General features: G+C 41.8%; 2 protein-coding genes across 8 annotated transcripts in view; one reads left to right on the top strand and one right to left on the bottom strand.

Annotated features, from left to right (window-relative positions):
• TTC39C (tetratricopeptide repeat domain 39C) overlaps nucleotides 1–14254 on the top strand; it is a 61126-nt gene extending 46872 nt beyond the window's left edge. For 5 of the 6 annotated variants that reach the window (XM_073331370.2, XM_073331367.2, XM_073331368.1 and 2 more), the window contains 4 exons: nucleotides 474–571; nucleotides 2708–2812; nucleotides 10708–10746; nucleotides 11209–14254. In XM_073331370.2, coding sequence (XP_073187471.1) covers nucleotides 474–571; nucleotides 2708–2812; nucleotides 10708–10746; nucleotides 11209–11298 — 332 coding nt within the window. In that variant the 3' untranslated portion in view covers nucleotides 11299–14254. The remainder of the gene's footprint in view (nucleotides 1–473; nucleotides 572–2707; nucleotides 2813–10707; nucleotides 10747–11208) is intronic. The other variant, XR_012157238.2, reaches the window with a different exon arrangement.
• Nucleotides 1–20729, bottom strand: part of OSBPL1A (oxysterol binding protein like 1A) — a 209399-nt gene that overhangs the window by 27935 nt on the left and 160735 nt on the right. Inside the window, exon 28 of one of the 2 annotated variants that reach the window (XM_073331364.2) lies at nucleotides 19614–20230. The exons of the other annotated variant lie outside the window; for it this stretch is intronic. Within the exon in view, the coding sequence (XP_073187465.2) occupies nucleotides 20173–20230 (58 nt within the window). The 3' untranslated portion in view covers nucleotides 19614–20172. Of the gene's footprint in view, nucleotides 1–19613; nucleotides 20231–20729 lie in introns of those variants that run through there. 2 annotated transcript variants of the gene reach the window in all.

Below are 20729 nucleotides of genomic sequence, written 5' to 3'. Positions count from 1 at the left end.
TGAAATGCATAGTGCATTTCACATCTCAGACATATCGTTTAAGGATCTATGCAAACTCAGGTAGAAATGTCTGCATCATTACCTTCAAAACATGACGTGAGTATATTTTCCTAGTAATAACCAGTATTGCTACCCCCAAACATTCAAATAACAAAACAAAAATGGGTTATTTTAATTTGTCGTCTGGCTTTGAGCCTTTAAGGTTCCGTTGGCTCACATTTTCACGTTTTTCTCCACAACCATGAGGGCTAGAAAATTACGTTTGTTTGGTTTTGTTTGGTTTTTAAATTAGAGATGAGAGAACATTAAAGATACAGATTACAATATTTGAGACTGGCCATTGCTAGTTAAAATTAAGCTACAGAAATTAGACACTTTCTAATCTGATTTCAAAACAAAACACCAAAAGATCATTTTTATTATAAAAGGAGTATAATTTGATTACAAATTTAATTTGATTTTTTTTAATTAAGCTTGTCATGAGGTTGATGATTCATCTTCTGTTGGTCTGAAGAATTTGCTTCTTGGTGCCATACATAAATGCTTAGGAAATTCTGAAGATGCGGTTCAGGTAAGTTGTTACAAGGATGATAATGATGTACCCAACTATCTTATAAATGACTTCATTTCTGATTAAGTACAAACTTTTGTTTGTCAGTGTTACTGACACACTGCGTGAATGATAGTAGAGGATATTAAGTCTTTTCAAAGTATTATGAGATAGTACAGTAACTCCCCGCTTAATGTCCTCTCGCTTAACATTGTTTCGATCTTACGGCCCTGCTCAGTTACAGAACATGCTCCATTTAAAGTTGTGCAATGCTTTGCTATAACGTCATTTGGCTGCCTGCTTTGTCCACAGCTGACAGCCCCCCATCAGCTCCGCTATGCCCCCCCAGCACCTCCTGCCCGCTGGCAGACCCCGCAGAGCAGCGCCTTCCCCCTCCCACCTCCTGCCTGCGTCAATCAGCTGGCTTGCGGCGTTCAGGAGGGATGGGGGAGGAGCGAGGATTCGGCATGCAGGCTCCCCCTGCCTCCCAAATGCCGCAAACCAGCTGATTGCCGGAGGCAGGGGAGGAGCGAGGACTCGGCGCGCAGCCTCCCCCCTACCCCCTGAATGCCACAAGCCAGCTGATTGCCATGGGCAGGAGGGAGGCGGGAGGAGCAAGGATGCAGTGTGTGGAGTAAATGGAGGGGGGAGAAGAGGCGGGTTAAGGGGGGGGATTGAGGGAACAGGTGAAGTGGGCGTGCCGAGGGTTCAGCCCCTCACCCCTGGTGCTTGCAGAGTAGGGGAAGCTGCCGCCACTGCTGCTGTGCAACGTGCTTCTCCTACCTTACAGCACCTTCAGCCTCCTTGCCTGCCTCATTGTCCCCAGTGCCAGTGGGCTGTGCCTGTGTGGCGTAAGCAGGGGGCACCTCCCATCTATAGAACTGTACTGTACGGCAAAAAAAATTTTCCCTGGAACCTAAACCCCCCCCCCCCATTTACATTCATTCTTATGGGGAAATTGGATTCACTTAACATCGTTTCACTTAAAGTCGCATTTTTCAGGAACATAACTACGACGTTAAGTGAGGAGTTACTCTATGTATTACTGGATTTCATATTGTATGAAGGGAAAAGGCTAAGACATGAGCTTCAGTGATATCCCACTTCCTATTAAGGGCTAATGTTTAGCAGATGTATTAGCAGAGGTGGCCAGCCAGGGTGAGAGTTGAAGGGAAAAAGAGGAAGTGGAGAATTTCAAAAAAGAATTGTGCCTCTGAGCTATTAACCAGGGTTTAGCGCATTAAAAAAAAAAGTCAAAGACAGCTCAGCTTCTGTTAGTGATATATACCTTGGAGCCATCTTAAGCTCTAAAATAGGGTGGCCAAAATTTGGTCCACAGGACAGGGGCAGCCCTCTGTGTTCTGCCATGTGGCCTATGATCACCCTCACATATAATTATGGAAGTGTGATGTGTAGTGATTACAGCCTTTATCAAGCAGGATCTGGAGTCGAATGGCCTGGCTACTCAGAACAAGATGTTACATTATGGGTTCTGTGGATCACTCTTCCAAATTGAGTGGCTGCAGTCTGCTCCCTTTTGTACAAATTTGGGGCATCCCTCAGGCTTTTGCCATCTGCCAATGCAGCTCTCAGTAGGACTGAGTTTGAACACCGTTACTCTGGATCTAATGGAAAATTGAAAAGAAAGATGGTTCTGAGTATTAGCAAACTTCAAAGAGCCCATCTTAATGTAGATGGAATTGGAATTTGTTCTGCAATCACTGAATTCTTTGAACTTGTTTTATTTTTGCAAATGGAACCCAATTCACACAAAAACAACGAAGGTGGTGATGGTGGGTGAACTCTTATTTCTAATTCTATCCAATTTATTTTAAAGAATCTGTGTCTGTGACCTCCAATTATTAAAGAACCATGTTAAACTGTAATTTTTTTTCAGCTAAAGATATAAAATCTTTGGATCAATTCATGAATCTTTTTTGACACAGACCTAACATTTTTCTCTAACAGCAGATGCTGACATGAATTCATATGATCACTGCTGTTAAGGATCCTTTAAGACACAGGAAATGTTGCTCTGTTCAGATTATGATTTTTGGAGTTGGTTTGTAGTGCTTGATGTTGAGGGTGCTTCTTATTTAGTTTTCCAAAACGAAGAGACTACTAATTTTATCGTATAAACATTTGTTTCTCTTGCAGTTCTTTCAGCGAGCTGTTAAAGATGGACTGTGCCGTCAAAACAACTTATACATTCAGCCATATGCTTGCTATGAACTCGGCTGTCTTTTGTTAGACAATCCAGAGGTAACAGTAGAGTACATCTTACATTTTTGGAAGTGGAAAGGGGGTCAGCTGTGACCACTCTAAACAGACAATGAAAATATGTTATTTTACAAGTGATCAGGTATAGGAGTTAATTTTAATTACTTTTCCACCTGTGTATAAAGAGTCCCTTTAGTTTTATGTCTTTAGTGTGCTAGATACCCCATTATTGTCTAGGTGGCGATATCATACTGTAGAGATTGGCATACATCATACAAAGTTTACACTGTGATGTTTGCAGGGGCTTTGTGCATACCTGTGACAGTATAATAATGATTGCTTTCTTTTCTGCTCATTTTTACCTATTATATAATAAATAAGGATCTGAGATGGTCCAGGGCAGCTGCACTGAAACATTTCATTTCTGGCCACCAGCTGGTGACTCTCTACCAATAAGATCAGCGGAACCATTCCAAGTCCCTGTCTATTTTATAGCTAAAGTTTAAAAAGAAAAAAAAATTACATAAGCAACAACAAAAATTATTGAAGCAAGAATATTAGCGATCTTAATTAGTTCTGTGTCAAAATAAACATCTTTAAGTATTGCCTATATATATCCCCCACTCTTGGGATAAGTACAGTGGCGCTGGAATGGTTTTTACAATGGGGGTGCTGAAAGCCAGTGCTCCCCAATTTTTTTACTTCACACCCCCCTTACCTCTGTCCGTGCCCCCTCTCCCCAGAGCTGGGGCCAGGATTGGCTGTGGCTACGGGAGGGTGGGGGGACATGGGTAAGGGGGCTGGGGCTGGCGTGAGCGGGACCCCGCACAAAACCTGGGGGTGCTGCATCACCCCCCGCACCCGTAATTCTCGCACCTATGGATAAGTACATGCCTGGCTCATGAGCTCAGAATATTTTTATTGGGACCACCCATTCCCCTATCTCATTGCACAAGGTATAAAAGCTCCTCTTGAGTACTGAAGATGCAGCAAGTTTGGAGCATACTGAAAATCCACTCAGACTGACTTCTGTGCTTTCTGCCTTCTGATGTATGGGTTTATCAGTCTTTCTCACTCTATAGTAACTGAGTTTCTACCAGGAAATGTTTGCTTCATGTATTCCACCTGGGTGGTAACCACTTCCCTCATAGGATTTAAATTTCCCTCTCACAAAACTCGTGGGCTTCTGTTCAAACTTTGTCAGGCTATTCTATGTATAATCTGAGAAGAGACAATATTCTTCCTAGCCATAACGTCAGCCTTAGAGAGTTAGTGAATTATAGATGTGTTGCCAGATTCTCACAATCCCATGTTCCGTAATGGTAAAGTGGCCTTGCATCCTCACCCCAAATTCATATCTAAAGTAGTCTCTGATTTCCCTAAGACTCATTCACATCTAGGTATGTCAGGCTCCCTGCATTAGGTGTCTGGAGAACCTTAAGTTGTCCTCTGTAGAAGACCAAATCTGTACATAAGTTTCCTCAAGCTTTTTGTTTTGTTTTTGGTGGCATATAGAGTTAAGAACAGAACTCAATCCCTCTGACTTCACAGTCTGTCAAAATAGATCAGGAGATGTATACATGATTGATATGACCTGGCAGGTGCTAAGCCACCTGAAAATATCAGAATTTATTCAACTAAGGCAGCTTCTGCAGTACGCATCATACTATCTCCCTTGTTGAAATATATAAAACCTTTACATGGAGCTCTATATACTTATTTTAAATAGCATTACATCCTCCACTTTCTTCTAAAGGAGATGGCCAGTTCAGGGAAGCAGGCTGTTAATTAATGCTCTTCAGATCCAGCTCCTGGAGACTCTGTAGTAAGTGGAATTGATAGCACCACATGATGTTAAGGTTGCCCAACACTTTTCGTGGTAAGATCTTATTTTCAGTTGTTTATAACATTGCAAAATGTTAACCATTTAGGCTGAAATTCTCCATGCTGGGTGTCTGCCTCAGTCTGAATAGTTTCTGAAAACTTTAGTCCAGGGGTCGGCAACCTATGGCACGCGTGCCAAAGATGGCACGTGAGCCGATTTTTAATGGCATGCTGCTGCCTGCCGGGTCCCAGCCTAGGTTCGGCAGCTGGCTGAGTGGGGCTGGCGGCTGGGACCCGGCAGGCAGCAGCATGCCATTAAAAACCCTGCCTGTCTTGACCCGCTCTTCTCCACCCCGCTCCCCCCCTGGGGGCAGGGTGAAGAAGCTTGGTCCTGCTGGATGCTGCTGCAGGGCAGGCAAGGTCCTCCCTCCCCCGCCTCTTCCCCCAGTGTGCTGGGTTCCTGCCCCTCCTCCTCTCCCTCCCTGCTGCCAATCAGCTGATGTCCCTTGCGAGGGAGGGGGAGAAGTGGAGCCGCAGCTCTCACGCTGCTCCAGGGAGGAGGCAGAGAAGAGGTGGGAATAGGGCCTTGGGGAAGGGGGGTGGAATCAGGGCATAATCCCTCCAGCCCCCTGCTGTAAGCCGCTCTGGGCAGGGGGCTGGGAGCACCCCCACGACCCTAGCCCACAGCCCTCTGCCCTGACCCCTGCTCCCCCCCCACGACCCCTGCCCTGACTCCAGCACCCTCCTCACATGACCCCAGCCCCTGTCCTGACTCTTGCACCCCCCACATTCCCACCCCCACCCTGAGCACCAAACGGGAGATCCTGCACCCCCCACACATTCCCACCTGCACCCCTCGCACCAAATGGGAGCTGCCCAGGTAAGCGCTCCACACCCAAACCTCCTCAGCCTCCTCCCTCATTCTAGCTCCTGGCCAGACCCTACACCCCAACCCCCAGCCTGCTCCTTCACCCCCAGCCCTGCGCTCAGTGCATTCCCACCCTCAGCTCAGTGCAGAGAGAGTGGAAGAGAATGGGCTAGAACCAGGGAGAAGGTAAGTACCCACTTGTGTGGGCAGGGCCAGGATCCCAGACCGGCAGCAGGCTGAGCTGGGCCGGCAGCTGGGACCCTGGCTGGCAGGAGCCGGCAGACGGAACCCCAGACCGGCAGCGGGCTGAGCGGGCCGGCAGCGTAAGATCAGATTTTAATTTAATTTTAAATGAAGCTGCTTAAACATTTTGAAAACCTTGTTTACTTTACATACGACAATAGTTTAGTTATATAATATATAGACTTAGAGAGAGGGACCTTCTAAAAAAACGTTAAAATGTATTACTGGCATGCGAAACCTTAAAGTGAATAAATGAAGACTCTGCGCACAACTTCTGAAAGATTGCTGACCCCTGCTTCAGTCAAACTGCTTAAGCAATTTCCGAGAACAAGGCTAGGGAAAAATAAGTTGTTTTGTCCTTAAAGATCTGGCAACCACTTCTTTGAAAATTTCTAGTGCTCCCATGCTTTGGCACATCAATTTGAAATTTGGCAGAGGTGTTCCTTTCGCCATCCTTGATGCCAAGGATGATCCTTTTGCCATCCTGGTGAATATCCACGCAAATTTGGCCAAGTTAATAAACCTCTAAAATTTCTCACATGCTCAGCAGAGCCTTGTTAGAGTTTTGCAGCTAATTCTCTGAAGATTCTGTCTGTTTTGGGCATGTTCCAACTGCTTGCAACTTTACATGCTCAGAAGACTCAGTATGTAGCATCCCTACACAAGGACTGAGCATGCTCCATGCTGGGGCTTTGGGGGCTGAACAGGACTTTCCTTGTAATTGCTCTTCAGGTACGACTGTAATAAGGAGTACAGGAAGACCGTCTATCCTGGGCTCTCTGTGCTCCCCCTGTTGCTTCCCAGGCAGGATGGAGGGGAAGGTGGAAGCCACCTGATTTGAATGCAGAGGGGTGAGGCAGGGAAGAGATGAATCTGTAAAGAGAGCGGGGTAGGAGCCAGGAATGAAGAGAGGGGGAGCTGTGAACAGTGCAGGGAGGGAACAGGTACAGGAGTTGAGCAGGGTGAGGGAAGATTCTTAGATTATAAAGCCAGAAGAGACCATTTTGATCATCTAGTCTGACTTCTTGTATAGCTTTGGCCATAGAACTTCTCCAAATAAATTCCTAGAGCATATCTTTTAGAAAAACATCCAATCTTGAGTTTAAAATTGTCAGTGATGGAGAATGTACCACAACCCTTGGTGCATTGTTCCAGTGGTTAATTACTGTCACTGTCAAAAATGTATGCCTAGTCTGAATTTGCCTAGCTTCAACTTCGTGCCATTGGATCATGTTATACATTTCCGTGCTAGATTGAAGAGCCCATTATTGAATATTTGTTACACAAGTAGATACTTACAAACTCTAGTCAAGTTAGCCCTTAACCTTCTCTTTCTTAAACTAAATAGATTGAGCCTTTTGAGTCTGTCACTGGAAAGTATGTTTTCTAATCCTTTAATCATTCTGATGGCTCTTCTCTGAACCCTCTCCAATTTATCAACATCCTTCTGGAATTGTGAACACCAGAACTGGACAGTGTTCCAGTGGCAAGTCATCAGTGCCAAATACAGAGGTCAAATAACCTCCCTACTCCTACTTGAGATTCCCCTTTTGTTTCTCAGAATTACATTAGCTTTTTTGGCCATAGTGTCACACTGGGAGCTCATGTTCAGCTGATTATCCATCATGTTCCCAACTCTTTTTCAGAATCACTGCTTCCTAAGATAGTCCCCCCCCATTATATAAATATGGCGTATATTCTTTGTTCTTAGATGTATGTACAGTATTTACAGGTGGCTGTATTAAAACACACATTGTTTGCATAGTTTACTAAGCGGTCCAGATTGCTCTGAATCTGTGACTTCTCCTCTTCATTATTTACCACATCCCCAACGTTTGCGTCATCTGCACTATCAGTGGTGATTTTATGTTTTCTTCCAGGTATTAATAAAAATGTTAAATAATATAGGGCCCAGAACTGATCCCTGCAAGACCCCCCTAGAAACACACCTGCTTGATGACAATTCCCTGTTTACAATTGCATTTTGAGACCTATCCGTTAGCCAGTTTTTTAATAATTTAACGTTGGTTTTTATATCATCCTAGTTTTTAATCAAAACTCATGTGGTACCAAATCAAACACTTTAGAAAAGTCTATTACATCCAGACTATAAAGGTAATCTCATAAAAATATCAGTTTAGTTTGACAGGACCTTTTTTCCATAAACCCACTTTGATTTGCATTAATTATATTGCCCTCCTTTAATTCTCTATTAATCAAGTCCCTTATCAGCCGCTCCATTATCTTGCCTGGGATCAATGTCAGACTGACAGACCTATAATTACCTGGGTCATCCCGTTTACCCTTTTTGAAAATTGGCACAATATTAGCTTCCTTACAGTCTTTCTGGAATGTTCCCTGAGTTTCAAGAATTACTGAAAATCCGCATTAATGGTCCAGTGAGTTCCTTAACACGCTCTTTAAAATTCTTGCATGCAAGTTATTTGGGCCTGCTTGTTTTAAAATGTCTAACTTAAGTAGTTTCTGTTTAATATCTCCAGAGATACTAGTGGAATGGAAAGAGTGTTATCATCACCATATGATGAGACTATATCATCTATATTTTCCCCAAATACAGAACAGAAATATTTATTGAACACTTCTGCCATTTCTGTGGTGTTACTGATAATTCTGCCATTTCCCTATAGTAATGGACCAATGCCATTGTTGGGATTCTTTTTGTTCCTAATATATTTTTAAAAACCTCCTTATCATTCTGATCTCTGCTGGTTGTAGAGTTTTCCTTATGACCCTTTGCTTCCCTTATCAATTTTCTACAATTCCTAAGTTCCAATTCATATTCATTACTGTCAACTTCCTTTTTCTTACATTTGTTATGTTGTTTTTTTATTTTTTATAGCTGCCAGTATGAGCAGCAGGTGAAGTATGAATAGAGGGGGACTGGGAGAGGCTGGGAAAGGCAGAGGTCTGTAACTTCTTGAGTTCTCCAGAACCTGGAAATGAACCCAATAACTCTTGACATTCCTTTGCTGTCTAGTAAATAGCTGTGAAACTCAGGCAAAGTGTGTGTGTTTTCATCCACCTCCAGTGGTGGGTCCACATGGAAGATAACTTGATATCAGTTACTCTTTTAGCCCAAGTAGTAGAGGACTGTGCTATGGATTTACTGATCCCATCCCTGCTGGTGACCTATGTGGGGAGTGAATATGATTATGAAATTTTTGTTTTTTCAGTTTTTCAGATAAGTTAGGGTTGGGTTTTTTAATCTGTTAAAAAAGTTGCAAAGCACTAAGAAGTTAAGAAACATTGGATTTATGATTACCTGTGAACTCCCTCTCCCATGCGTATGAACTATGATTAGGGTTTGCAGAATTTGGTTTTTATTTTTTTTATATGTTGACAATGTTATCAATGTTTATTTTAAGCATTATCAGTGGAAATATTTTTTTGGTCAGTTTGCATGGGTATGATGAAATTGAAACTTATGGACATTTAAAAATTAAAAATCTAATCCTTCCAAGCCTAATTATGATATAGTCTTAAATTATATGATCACATATTATTTCTTCCACAGGACCCCTGTCTCGTTCAGTGCACAGGACTAACTTTTGAGAGCTTTCAAACCTAATGTTTTAAATGTATTTTTTGTATGTAATACATACTTCTTCATCACATTCCTACTTTTTTGGAGTCTCTTGTAAAGAGATTTGTGAATTAGAGGAAGTAACTGATTGATGGTTGGGGCTGCTCACCATTTTATACCATCAGAACTGGGCATGGGAATGAGTGGATCCCAGCATACAGTGCTTTCTAGAAGCTAGAGTTCACAGCCCAGGTGTATGCATATCCCATCAGTGTGGATCATCTTTAGTTACAATATGATTCTCAGAGTTTTGATCTTGTAAAAATAAAAAACTCTGGAAATAAACTTGGGGCATAGAAGAAAAGGATTAAACATACTGAAGTTAATGAATGAAAGATACAGATACTGATTTGCATTTTTATCATAAAATCATGACTTTTAATAAAAAAGTACTCCAATTTAATTTGAAGTTATTCATATTTATCTATGAAATCAAACAGCATTTCATCTGAATTAACTTCATTATTTTTAAGCTCTTCCATTCATTAAGCCCTTCGATACCATAGTGGTAGATGCTATATAAGAGACTAAGACTTTGGGCAAAACACAAACTTTATGGGTAATATTTTTATACACTTCTGAATGTAGCTATACCATTTAGAAATAAAAACTACAAATATTTAAGGTATTTGTATTCAGAAAAAATTTAGTAAGATATTCATCTGAATCACTTTCATCTTTCTCGTATTCATCTTACTGGGGAATAGAGTAGAAACCTTCAAACCAGTAATAAAAATTCAGTTGAAAATACCAAATTTTTCCTACAAGCTTGAATAACCTTTGCTATGTCAAGAAAAATAGCTCGTTATTGACGAACAAAATATTCTCTTTTCTCTTCCAAATCATTCTAATAAGGTCTATCTTTATCCCATGCTTATTATTGCAGATGGGCAAGTTGTATGACATACGGAAATCTTTTAGTATTTCGAAAGAGGAGGTTCAAATGAATAAACTGAAACCGATAAGAAAAAAAACTTGAAACTCAGTGAATAATTGATATGTTTTTCAAGTTGAATTAGTCAAAAGAGTAAATTTGCGATTCTTAAACTTCAGTTTGCCTATAACTTTAGTGCTTTCACTTTATATTGTAGCTCACTGTAGTGCTTATAGTTCTACATAGTGTTGTGTTTTGTTTTTAAGTAGACAGAAGTGCTGTTTTTTAAATACATACAGAAATACATACCGCAGGACCAGTCAGGTACCTTATTAGGAGCCTGTAAACACCTACAGGGCATGATGTTTAGTACCATGAGTAGTCCCAGTAGACCCCATCTCCAGTAGTATTTTCAGAGTTGAGACTTTAGTTCTTGTCTGACCATTATACTTTAAAAGATTCTCTTTGACCTTTCTGCCATGTGTACATTCTTCTAAAGTGATATTTTCTTCTCCTTTTTCTAGACTGTGCCAAGAGGCAAAATCTTACTTCTCCAGGCAAAGGTAACAAATCAACACACCCTAATCCTGCTGTTAAGTGAAATTGAGAGTTCAGCTTGTGGTGTAGGTTTTATAGTGTTGTTGTATACCGATGCTCTATAACTTTATATATACTGGAACTGGTCATTCCTTTTACTCATTGCATGGGATTCATTGGGATTTCCTGGAGCTTTTGGACATATACAATTTCCCAGTTACTGTGCAAGCTTTTAATAGAGAAGTAGACTGGTCCCTGCTTGCACTTGGGAGGTAGAGGGGAACCTCCTGCGCCGCCTTCTATCTACCAACAGCAGTGCTTAATTTTGGCAAGGGAAGAGGGTTATTAGCAATTTTTAAGCTCCAAGAGCCATTTTCCTCGTCCTAGTTACTGTTTTGTAGCTCAGTGACGTCTTAAGCATCCTCAACAAGTCACCTTGATATCCTAAGGTCGATGAGGTTAATAGTTGTATGTATTTTGTATTACAGGAGGAATTCAATGGATATGATTTTGAGAACAGATTGCATGTCCGCATACATGCAGCCTTAGCCTCTCTGAGGGAAGTGGTTCCACAGTGACAGCCGGGAAGTCTTGACGTATTCTTTCCCACAGTTTCCGCACTTTAAGATAAAGCAGAGGTTAAGCTTTTGGGAAGATTGGCTTTTCTTCTGAAAACCACCTGTGCCAGAGACACTTTCCTAGAATGTTCAGGGTTGGTGTGACATAGTAAAGTTTTACAATCTTAATCATTAAAAACAAAATAAGTCAGCCAGAAAGAGAGGGTTAAGTGATATTGTGTTTTAACTCTTTGTTTAGTTTAAACCAACTGAACATTTGTAGTCTGTGATTGTAGCCTTACCTGCACAATAAGCACATATCTGATTTACCACAACAACATTGGCCCAGTTTTGACAGGTATCATTTACCTGTTTAAATAGTCTAAAGATGTTTTCTAGGGAGAACAACCTCGTGTTCGATGAAAATAATACAATATAAATAATTGTTGAAAATTATAAGTTTGCAGAGATGGACAGAACTCTTTTTTTTCCTTCAAAAGCCAACGAAAAAGAGGGGCACAAAAGAAGAAAATTGTTCAGTGAGGATAATAGCCAGTCTGCTCATTATATTTACTGGGTTAGTCCAATGTCTTGATGATGCATACTATGTGTACATTTTAGAAAACTTCCATCCATATTTGTGATAAATTATGAGAGTATTTAGGCTCTCTGCTTCTGGTATTTTCCAGCCAAATACTTTGTTTTTGACATTTAGTCACTGTATGAGTCATTTTAGTTTTGTTCTTAATGTTCTAAATGGTGCATTGGCCTGCTAGGCTAGATGTTCCAAGAGTTTAGCAAATCCTTTCCCACTCAGGTTGCTAAATATTGTAAGAAAAGGCAGTAGCCTTAAAAAGTAATTTTTAACCCCCCTTATTTTTAAGTAAGGTTGTCTTACTGAATAGTATCACTTCCCTTACTTCCATATATGGTACTCTAAACCTCAGGTGTTTAAAGTATTCATATACCTCAGTCAGCTTAAGAATATTTGCCACAACCATATAACATAGCCAAATGTGCAGTAATACTGTAATCTGTTTTCCTGTCAGTCAGTCACATTCACTGTCTTTTTATGTTGTCACATTCTTTTTAGTATAATATTTTATCGAGATATACATTTTACTTATAAAAAATGTGAAACCTGGCCAGAATGGTAGTAAATTCTGTTGCTTTGCATAACTGTGATAACCATTTCCAAGGAAATCCAGTCATCATAAAGCCTTATCTTTGCTCTGGCCAGGTTGCTTTAAATGCTTCCCTAGCTCAATTTCTCTCTTTTTTTTTCTTTCTTTTTCTTTTTTTTAATTTTATTTTGTGTTTGCAGAATGTTTCCAAAATGTAGTATTTTGCGGACATCTAACTTGCACTGGTTTGCTTCAGGAGTTGCATCTCAAATGAGACCTGATGTGGAGGGGGGGAAAGTAATGATGTATATTCACTAGGCAGGGAGAAAAGATTAGGATAACAACCTTTGCTTTCTAACTGGAAATACAGAATTCCCACTATTAGGGATTTGCTTAGAAGCAGTCCAGTCTCCCCTTTTTATTGCAGTCCAAGATGGGGAGAAAGACTTCGTGAATCCTAGAGGCTATAATGTAGCTTTATTGTTTTATGGTCTAGTTACAGTACATGTAGTGAACATGTTTCTCCTTAGATTTGATTCAGTAATACTGAGTCACAAAATTCTGGCTTTGTGAGTTCAATCCTTATTTGAATTGGTCAATTCAAACAAGTATTGGATAGAAGCGTTATACTGTATATTACTTTGAACCCTGATCGTGGTTTAAAAGTGAGCTTAATATACTTCTTTTTATTTCTGACTTATCTGCTTTTTGTTTTTTAATCAAGGATATAGTTCACTTTGAATAAGTAGCAAATAGGCAACTTAATATGACCCACAGATTTCCTGTAGTATCCCATTTGCACTGAATGCAAGAACGCACTGTCCAGGACACACAACTCCTGCATCGCTTCGTGTTGAGATTTGAAGGATCCAAATACCCCCAGATGAATAGTAGAGACAGTGTGAAAGTCGGCTTACCAAATGGCCTACTCCTCTCACCAGGCCTGTTGAGTTGGAGTGGTATGGAAACAGACTTGTCTCACTATGTACTCCTACAACATCTCAGCTCTGTGCAAGTTTCAGTTTCTCCATGGAGTCCAGAAAATCATCACTGAAGTGGAACTGTTTCTGTATTTTTTCTCCCCTCGTAGGAGAATCTCCTTATTTGTAAATATCAATTATTTTTTATATTAGATTATGCCTGTGATGAGAACAATCTCAACTGTATTTTACGTAACTTGAATAAGTTTTTATACTTTAGAGCTCGGAGGCGTGGTCTAATAGCAATAATGCAATACGCATCTTCCTGGTGAATATGTTTAAGATTTTATCTTTATTGGGTCAGGTGTTTTTTGGTTGTTGACACAGTTTTTATCTCATTATGACTCATTTCAAGTAAATAACTAGAATTTTTAGATGTCACCAAAAATAAGAATATTTATTGTGGTGTACTGTACATGTCATTAACTTACAGAAATTGCACTTTTATATTTCTGCTGAGTAAAATTAAAAGAAAACATGGACCAGATTGTTCTTGCTCTTTAAAATTACCCCTAGTCAGTGGCTTCCTGAATACAAAGATTTCAAGTATTCATAAACTTCCTGGCTGATACTGAATTGTATAACAGCAGTTACCTCAACCTCTGTTCTTTCATCATGGTTTTAGTCTTCTGGTTTAGAAAATGGGTTATATATTAAGCTCAGTCGTAGCATGGACATGAAGATTTGACACTCATTGTAAAGATCTTTAATTTTATTCCCCCTAAAAATCTGTACCCACAGTATTTCTCCACTTTCCAAAAATGTCTCCAGTTTTCTCTCAGGTGAGCACGTTAATTTCTTCTTTTGCTGACTTTAGATGCTAGTTTTGTATTCTGGCCATGGCTGGTTCTTAAATAAAATTCCCCAAACCTGTATTTAATTGCCTGTCCATTTTCCGAACATATTCCTGTCTAAACAGTTTCTTGGACATTTTCTAATCCAAAATACCTCTGTAGATGTTCCAGATTCTAAATGAGAAGCAGTGTGTTGGTAGCACCATACAATACACGTATTTTAATAGAGTGATTGTGAAGGGTCTAAAGGAAAAGGAGTACTTGTGGCACCTTAGAGACTAACAAATTTATTTGAGCATAAGCTTCAGCTCACTTATCGGATGCATTCCTGGTTGTCCATGAAATAACTGCACAAACCACATCCCTTCTGAGTAATGATCACAAAACAACATCCCTATAGCAACTATAGTAGCTGCCTACAAGGAAAAATATTAGGAAAATATGTAATATATGTTTAGATATCTTTAGTGAAATTTATTAGCTGGAGATAAGCAGCCGCCAGTGCCATCTGACCAGCTAGCTATTCCTGAACCACCACGAAGTTATCCATGGGCCACAATTTGGGAATCTCCTATGTACTCAACTCCACTAATCTTTTAATAGTAAGAAGCAAGATACCAGTATATTGTCTATAATTCTCCATGCTGCAGATATTTAACAACAATGGTTGATAAATATTTAAATGGTTTAGAACAAAACAAAAAGCTGGGATTTGTAGCCTTTCTATCTTAGTTATAACTTGTGCAGGTGCCTGTACAACACTGCCTCAAATTTGTAATGTTTCAGGGTTATCCGATCAATCATTTCAAGAATTAAGTATACTCTGTGGGCCAGAGCCTCATCAAAATGAATAGAATGCAAATTTATTCTAAATCAATGGGATTACTCCATTTATAACAGAGGTCTGATTCTAGCCCATTATGTCCAATGCACAATCAAAACATTGCAAACAAGTACTCTATGTTGATTCATCAATCATAGGACTTGCCTTAGTTCCACTGAATTGCATGTACCTGTATAATTTTCATCTATGTCAAAGCAAACAAATTATGTAACAGTAAAAATAACTCTGCACTGAACAACTGTGTCCAGTTCTGGTGCCCACAATTCAAGACAGATGTTGATAAATTGGAGAGGGTTCAGAGAAGAGCCATCAGAATGAATAAAGGATTAGAAAACATGCCTTATGACAATAGACTCAACAAGCTCAGTCTATTTAGTTTAACAAAGAGAAGGTTAATCGGTGACTTCATTACAATCGGTAAGTATTTATATGGAAAACAAATATTTAATAATGGGCTTTTCAGTCTAGCAGAGAAAGTTATAACACAATTCAAGGGCTGGAAGTTGAAGCTAGACAAATTCAGACTGGAAATAAAGTGTAAATTTTTAACAGTAAGAGAAGATTAACCTTGAAACAATTTATCAATGGTTCTGGTGGATTCTCCACCACTGACCATTTTTAAAATCAAGATTGGATGTTTTTCTAAAAGATCTGCTCCAGCAATTATTTTGGGGAAATTCTCTGGTCTGTGTTTTATACAGGAAGTCAGACTAGATGATTGTAATGGTCCTTTCTGGCCTTGGAATCTATGAATCTGTGAACCCCATTTACAAGATACACTGGAAAAACAATGCAACCATTTTAAGAAAGACCAAAATCCTGTAACATAGTGTGTTGCGAATGTATATTCTCACTGAAAGTTAATTCAACCACTGTGCCCAATAAAAAGAACAGGAGGACTTGTGGCACCTTAGGGACGAACACATTTATTAGAGCATAAGCTTTCGTGAGCCACAGCTCACTTTATTGGATGCAAGTGAGCTGTAGCTCACGAAAGCTTATGCTCTAATAAATGTGTTCATCTCTAAGGTGCCACAAGTACTCCTGTTCTTTTTGCGGATACAGAGTAACATGGCTGCTACTCTGAAACCTGTGCCCAATAGTAGTGCTTCTAGGGAAAGGCAACTGGTAATCTACTGTGCATCTTAAATGCCTACATGCTCAGGGTTTACATCCTGTGCTTGGGCTGTACCACTACTTTCTCTTAGAGGAATATCCCTTCCAGCTCTGTGTATTCCATTTGTTGTTGGCAGAGCGTGTTTTCACAAAATGCTTGGTGGCAGTGACCACACACCTACATAGGATGAGAGCAGATATTCTACTGTGATGTGACTGATCAAGGAGAAAATCCTGAAAGAGACTGTAGGATCAGTATGTTCCTCTCTTATGCTGCAGGAGTCTGTTTCCTAATAAACTACCTGAATTCTCAGCTTGATCTTCAAAGACAATAAAAATACGTAAGAGCTGTGCTAGGTATAGCTCAAACTCAGACCTTTCCTGTCCCAAAGTCAGGATTGAAAACATAGATCCTGACAGAGAAGATTTTTCAGAGTTTAGCGAGGGCCACAACTAAAGATGTGTAGACCCTGAGGCTCAGCAGTGTATTGTGGTACTTACGGCATAGCTCCACATGTGACAATCTCAGTAGACTTTGTAGTCTAAGTGGTATCAAGCAGTACAGACTCTTATTGCATCAGATGATGGACAGCTGCTGAGGCTTTCCTGGCTTGGTGGCAGACCAGAGACAAACTGCAATTATTCATAGATTTTTAAGGCCAGATAGGACCAGTATGATCTAGTTTGACCTCCTGCACAGAACAGGTAATAGAATTTTGCCCCGTAATTCCTGCAGCAAGCCCATAACTTCTGACTGAGCCAAAGCATGTCTTTTAGAAAGATGTCCAATCTTGATTTAAAGAGTTCAAGTGATAGAAAATCTGCCAGGTACCTAAGTATAAGTTATTCCAATGATTAATTATCATCACCCTTAACTTGCACAGGATTTCTAGTCTGAATTTGTTCTAGATTCAGCTTCCAGCCATTGCATCATTTGTCTGGTATGTTAAAGGCCCTCTACTATCAGAAATCTTCCAATGTAGCTATTTATAGACCATGATTAAGTTACCTATTAAACTTACCTTGAATAAACTAAATAGATGGTTTCTTTGTTGTCTCAGGATATGTCTACACTATGAAATTAGGTTGAATGTATAGAAGTCGGTTTTGTAGAAAGCGTTTTTATACAGTCGATTGTGGGTGTCCCCACACAAATGCTCTTAAGTGCATGTAGTCGGCAGAGTGTGTCCACAGTACCGAGGCAACTGTCAACTTCTGGAGCATTGCACTGTGGGTAACTTTCCTGCAGTCTCTGCTGCCCATTTGAATTCTGGGTAGAAATCCTAGTGCCTGATGGGGCTAAAACATTGTCACGGGTGGTTCTGGGTACATATCATCAGGCCCCCCTTCCCTCCCTCCTTCCATGAAAGCAAGGGCAGACAATCGTTTTGCACCTTTTTTCTTGAGTTAGCTGTGCAGACGCCATACCACGGCAAGCATGGAGCCCGCTCAGCTCACTGTCACCGTATGTCTCCTGGGTGCTGGCAGACGTGGTACTGCATTGCTACACAGCAGCAGTTTATTGCCTTTTGGCAGTAGACAGTGCAGTATGTCTGGTAGCCATCGTTGACGTAGTCCTGGGTGCTCTTTTAACTGGGTGCCTGGGCAAACGTGGGAGTGACTCAGCCAGGTCATTTCCCTTTTAAGTTTTGTCTCATGGCGATTCAGTCCTACCAGCAGTGCACTGTCTTTTAATCAGCAGCCAGCAGAAGATGATGGTCAGCAGTCATGACGATGGCTAGCGGTCGTACTGCACAGTCTGCTGCCAGCAAGATGTATAAAGATAGATGAAGTAGAACAAAACAAGAAATAGACCAGATTTGTTTTGTATTCATTTTCTCCTCCCTCTGTGAAATCAATGGCCTGCTAAACCCAGTTTTGAGTTCTATCCTTGAGGGGGCCATTCTGTTTCTCGCCCCTTTGTTGATTTTAATTCCCTGTAAGCCATGTCATCAGTTGCCCCTCCCTCCGTCAGGGCAATGGCAGACAATCGTTCCACGCCTGTTTTCTGTGCAGACGCCATACCACGGCAAGCACGGAGCCCGCTCAGATCACTTTGGCAATTAGGAGCACATTAAACACCACACGCATTATCCAGTAGTATATGCAGCACCAGAACCTGGCAAAGCGAAACCGGGCGAGTAGGCGACGTCAACGTGATGACGTGAGTGATGAGGACATGGACACAGACTTCTCTCAAAGCAGGGGCCCTGGCAATGTGGGCATCATGGTGTTAATGGGGCAGGTTCATGCAGTTGAACAAAGATTCTGGGCTCGGGAAACAAGCACAGACTGGTGGGACCACATAGTGTTGCAGGTCTGGGACGATTCCCAGTGGCTGCGAAACTTTCGTATGCGTAAGGGCACTTTCATGGAACTTTGTGATTTGCTTTCCCCTGCCCTGAGGTGCAAGACTACCAAGATGAGAGCAGCCCTCACAGTTGAGAAGCGAGTGGCAATAGCCCTGTGGAAGCTTGCAACTCCAGACAGCTTCCTGTCAGTCGGGAATCAATTTGGAGTGGGCAAATCTACTGTGGGGGCTGCTGTGATGCAAATAGCCAACACAATCACTGAGCTGCTGATATCAAGGGTAGTGACCCTGGGAAATGTGCAGGTCATAGTGGATGGCTTTGCTGCAATGGGATTCCCTAACTGTGGTGGGGCCATAGATGGAACCCATATCCCTATCTTGGGACTGGACCACCAGGGCAGCCAGTACATAAACCACAAGGGGTACTTTTCAATAGTGCTGAAAGCTCTGGTGGATCACAAGGGACGTTTCACCAACATCAACGTGGGATGGCCGGGAAACGTACATGACGCTCGCATCTTCAGGAACTCTGGTCTGTTTCAAAAGCTGCAGGAAGGGACTTTATTCCCAGACTAGAAAATAACCTTTGGGGATGTTGAAATGCCTTTAGTAATCCTTGGGGACCCCGCCTACCCCTTAATGCCATGGCTCATGAAGCTGTACACAGGCAGCCTGGACAGTAGTCAGGAGCTGTTCAACTACAGGCTGAGCAAGTGCAGAATGGTGGTAGAATGTGCATTTGGACGTTTAAAGGCGTGCTGGCGCAGTTTACTGACTCGCTTAGATCTCAGCCAAACCAATATTCCCACCGTTATTACTGCTTGCTGCGTGCTCCACAATATCTGTGAGAGTAAGGGGGAAATGTTTATGGCGGGGTGGGAGGTTGAGGCAAATCACCTGGCTGCTGGTTACGCGCAGCCAGACCCCAGAGTGGTTAGAAGAGCACAGGAGGGCGCAGTACGCATCAGAGAAGCTTTGAAAACCAGTTTCATGACTGGCCAGGCTACGGCGTGAAAGTTCTGTTTGTTTCTCCTTGATGAAACCCCCCCGCCCCTTGGTTCTACTCTACTTCCCTGTAAGCTAATCACTCTCCCCTCCTCCCTTCAATCACCGCTTGCAGAGGCAATAAAGTCATTGTTGCTTCACATGCATGCATTCTTTATTCATTCATCACACAAATAGGGGGATAACTACCAAGGTAGCCCAGGAGGGGTGGTGGAGGAGAGAAGCACCAGGAGGGGTAGTGGAGGAGGGAAGGACAAGGCCACACAGCACTTTAAAAGTTTAAAACTTATTGAATGCCAGCCTTCTGTTGCTTGGGCAATCCTCTGGGGTGGAGTGGCTGGGTGGCCGGAAGCCCCCACCACCGCGTTCTTGGGCGAGGCTATGGAAGTTGGGGAGGAGGGCGGTTGGTTACCCAGGGGCTGTAGCGGCGGTCTGTGCTCCTGCTGCCTTTCCTGCAGCTCAACCATACGCTGGAGCATATTAGTTTGATCCTCCAGCAGCCTCAGCATTGAATCCTGCCTCCTCTCATCACACTGCCGCCACCTATCATCTTCAGCTCACCACTTACTCTCTTCAGCCCGCCACCTCTTCCCGCGCTCATTTTGTGCTTTCCTGCACTCTGACATTGTCTGCCTCCACGCATTCGTCTGTGCTCTGTCAGTGTGGGAGGACAGCATGAGCTCAGAGAACATTTCATTGTGAGTGCATTTTTTTTCACCTTCTAATCTTCGCTAGCCTCTGGAAAGGAGAAGATCCTGTGATCCTTGAAACACATACAGCTGGTGGAGAGAAAGAAAGGGACAATGGTATTTAAAAAGGCACATTTTCTAGAACAATGGGTACACTCTTTCACGGTAAACCTTGCTGTTAACATTACATACATAGCACATGTGCTTTCGTTACAAGGTCGCATTTTGCCTCCCCCAGCGCGTGGCTAGCCCCTCCACCCTCCCTCTTCCCTGTGGCTAACAGGGACTTTAGGTCGAATTTAGCAGCGTTAAATCAATGTAAACCTGCACCCATCCACAAGATGAAGCCCTTTATTTCGACTTAAAGGGCTCTTAACATCGATTTCCTTACTCCACCCCTGACAAGTGGATTAGCGCTTAAAACGGCCTTGCTGGGTCGAATTTGGGGTACTGTGGACACAATTAGATGGTATTGGCGTCCGGGAGCTATCCCAGAGTGCTCCATTGTGACCGCTCTGGACAGCACTCTCAACTCAGATGCACTGGCCAGGTAGACAGGAAAAGGACCGCGAACTTTTGAATTTCAATT

The sequence above is a fragment of the Lepidochelys kempii genome, chromosome 2 (assembly GCF_965140285.1).
Source record: "Lepidochelys kempii isolate rLepKem1 chromosome 2, rLepKem1.hap1, whole genome shotgun sequence".
In the NCBI taxonomy this organism is placed as follows: Eukaryota; Metazoa; Chordata; order Testudines; family Cheloniidae; genus Lepidochelys; species Lepidochelys kempii.
Note: the sequence above shows the minus strand (reverse complement) of the source record. Positions and strands in the feature narration are given on the sequence as shown.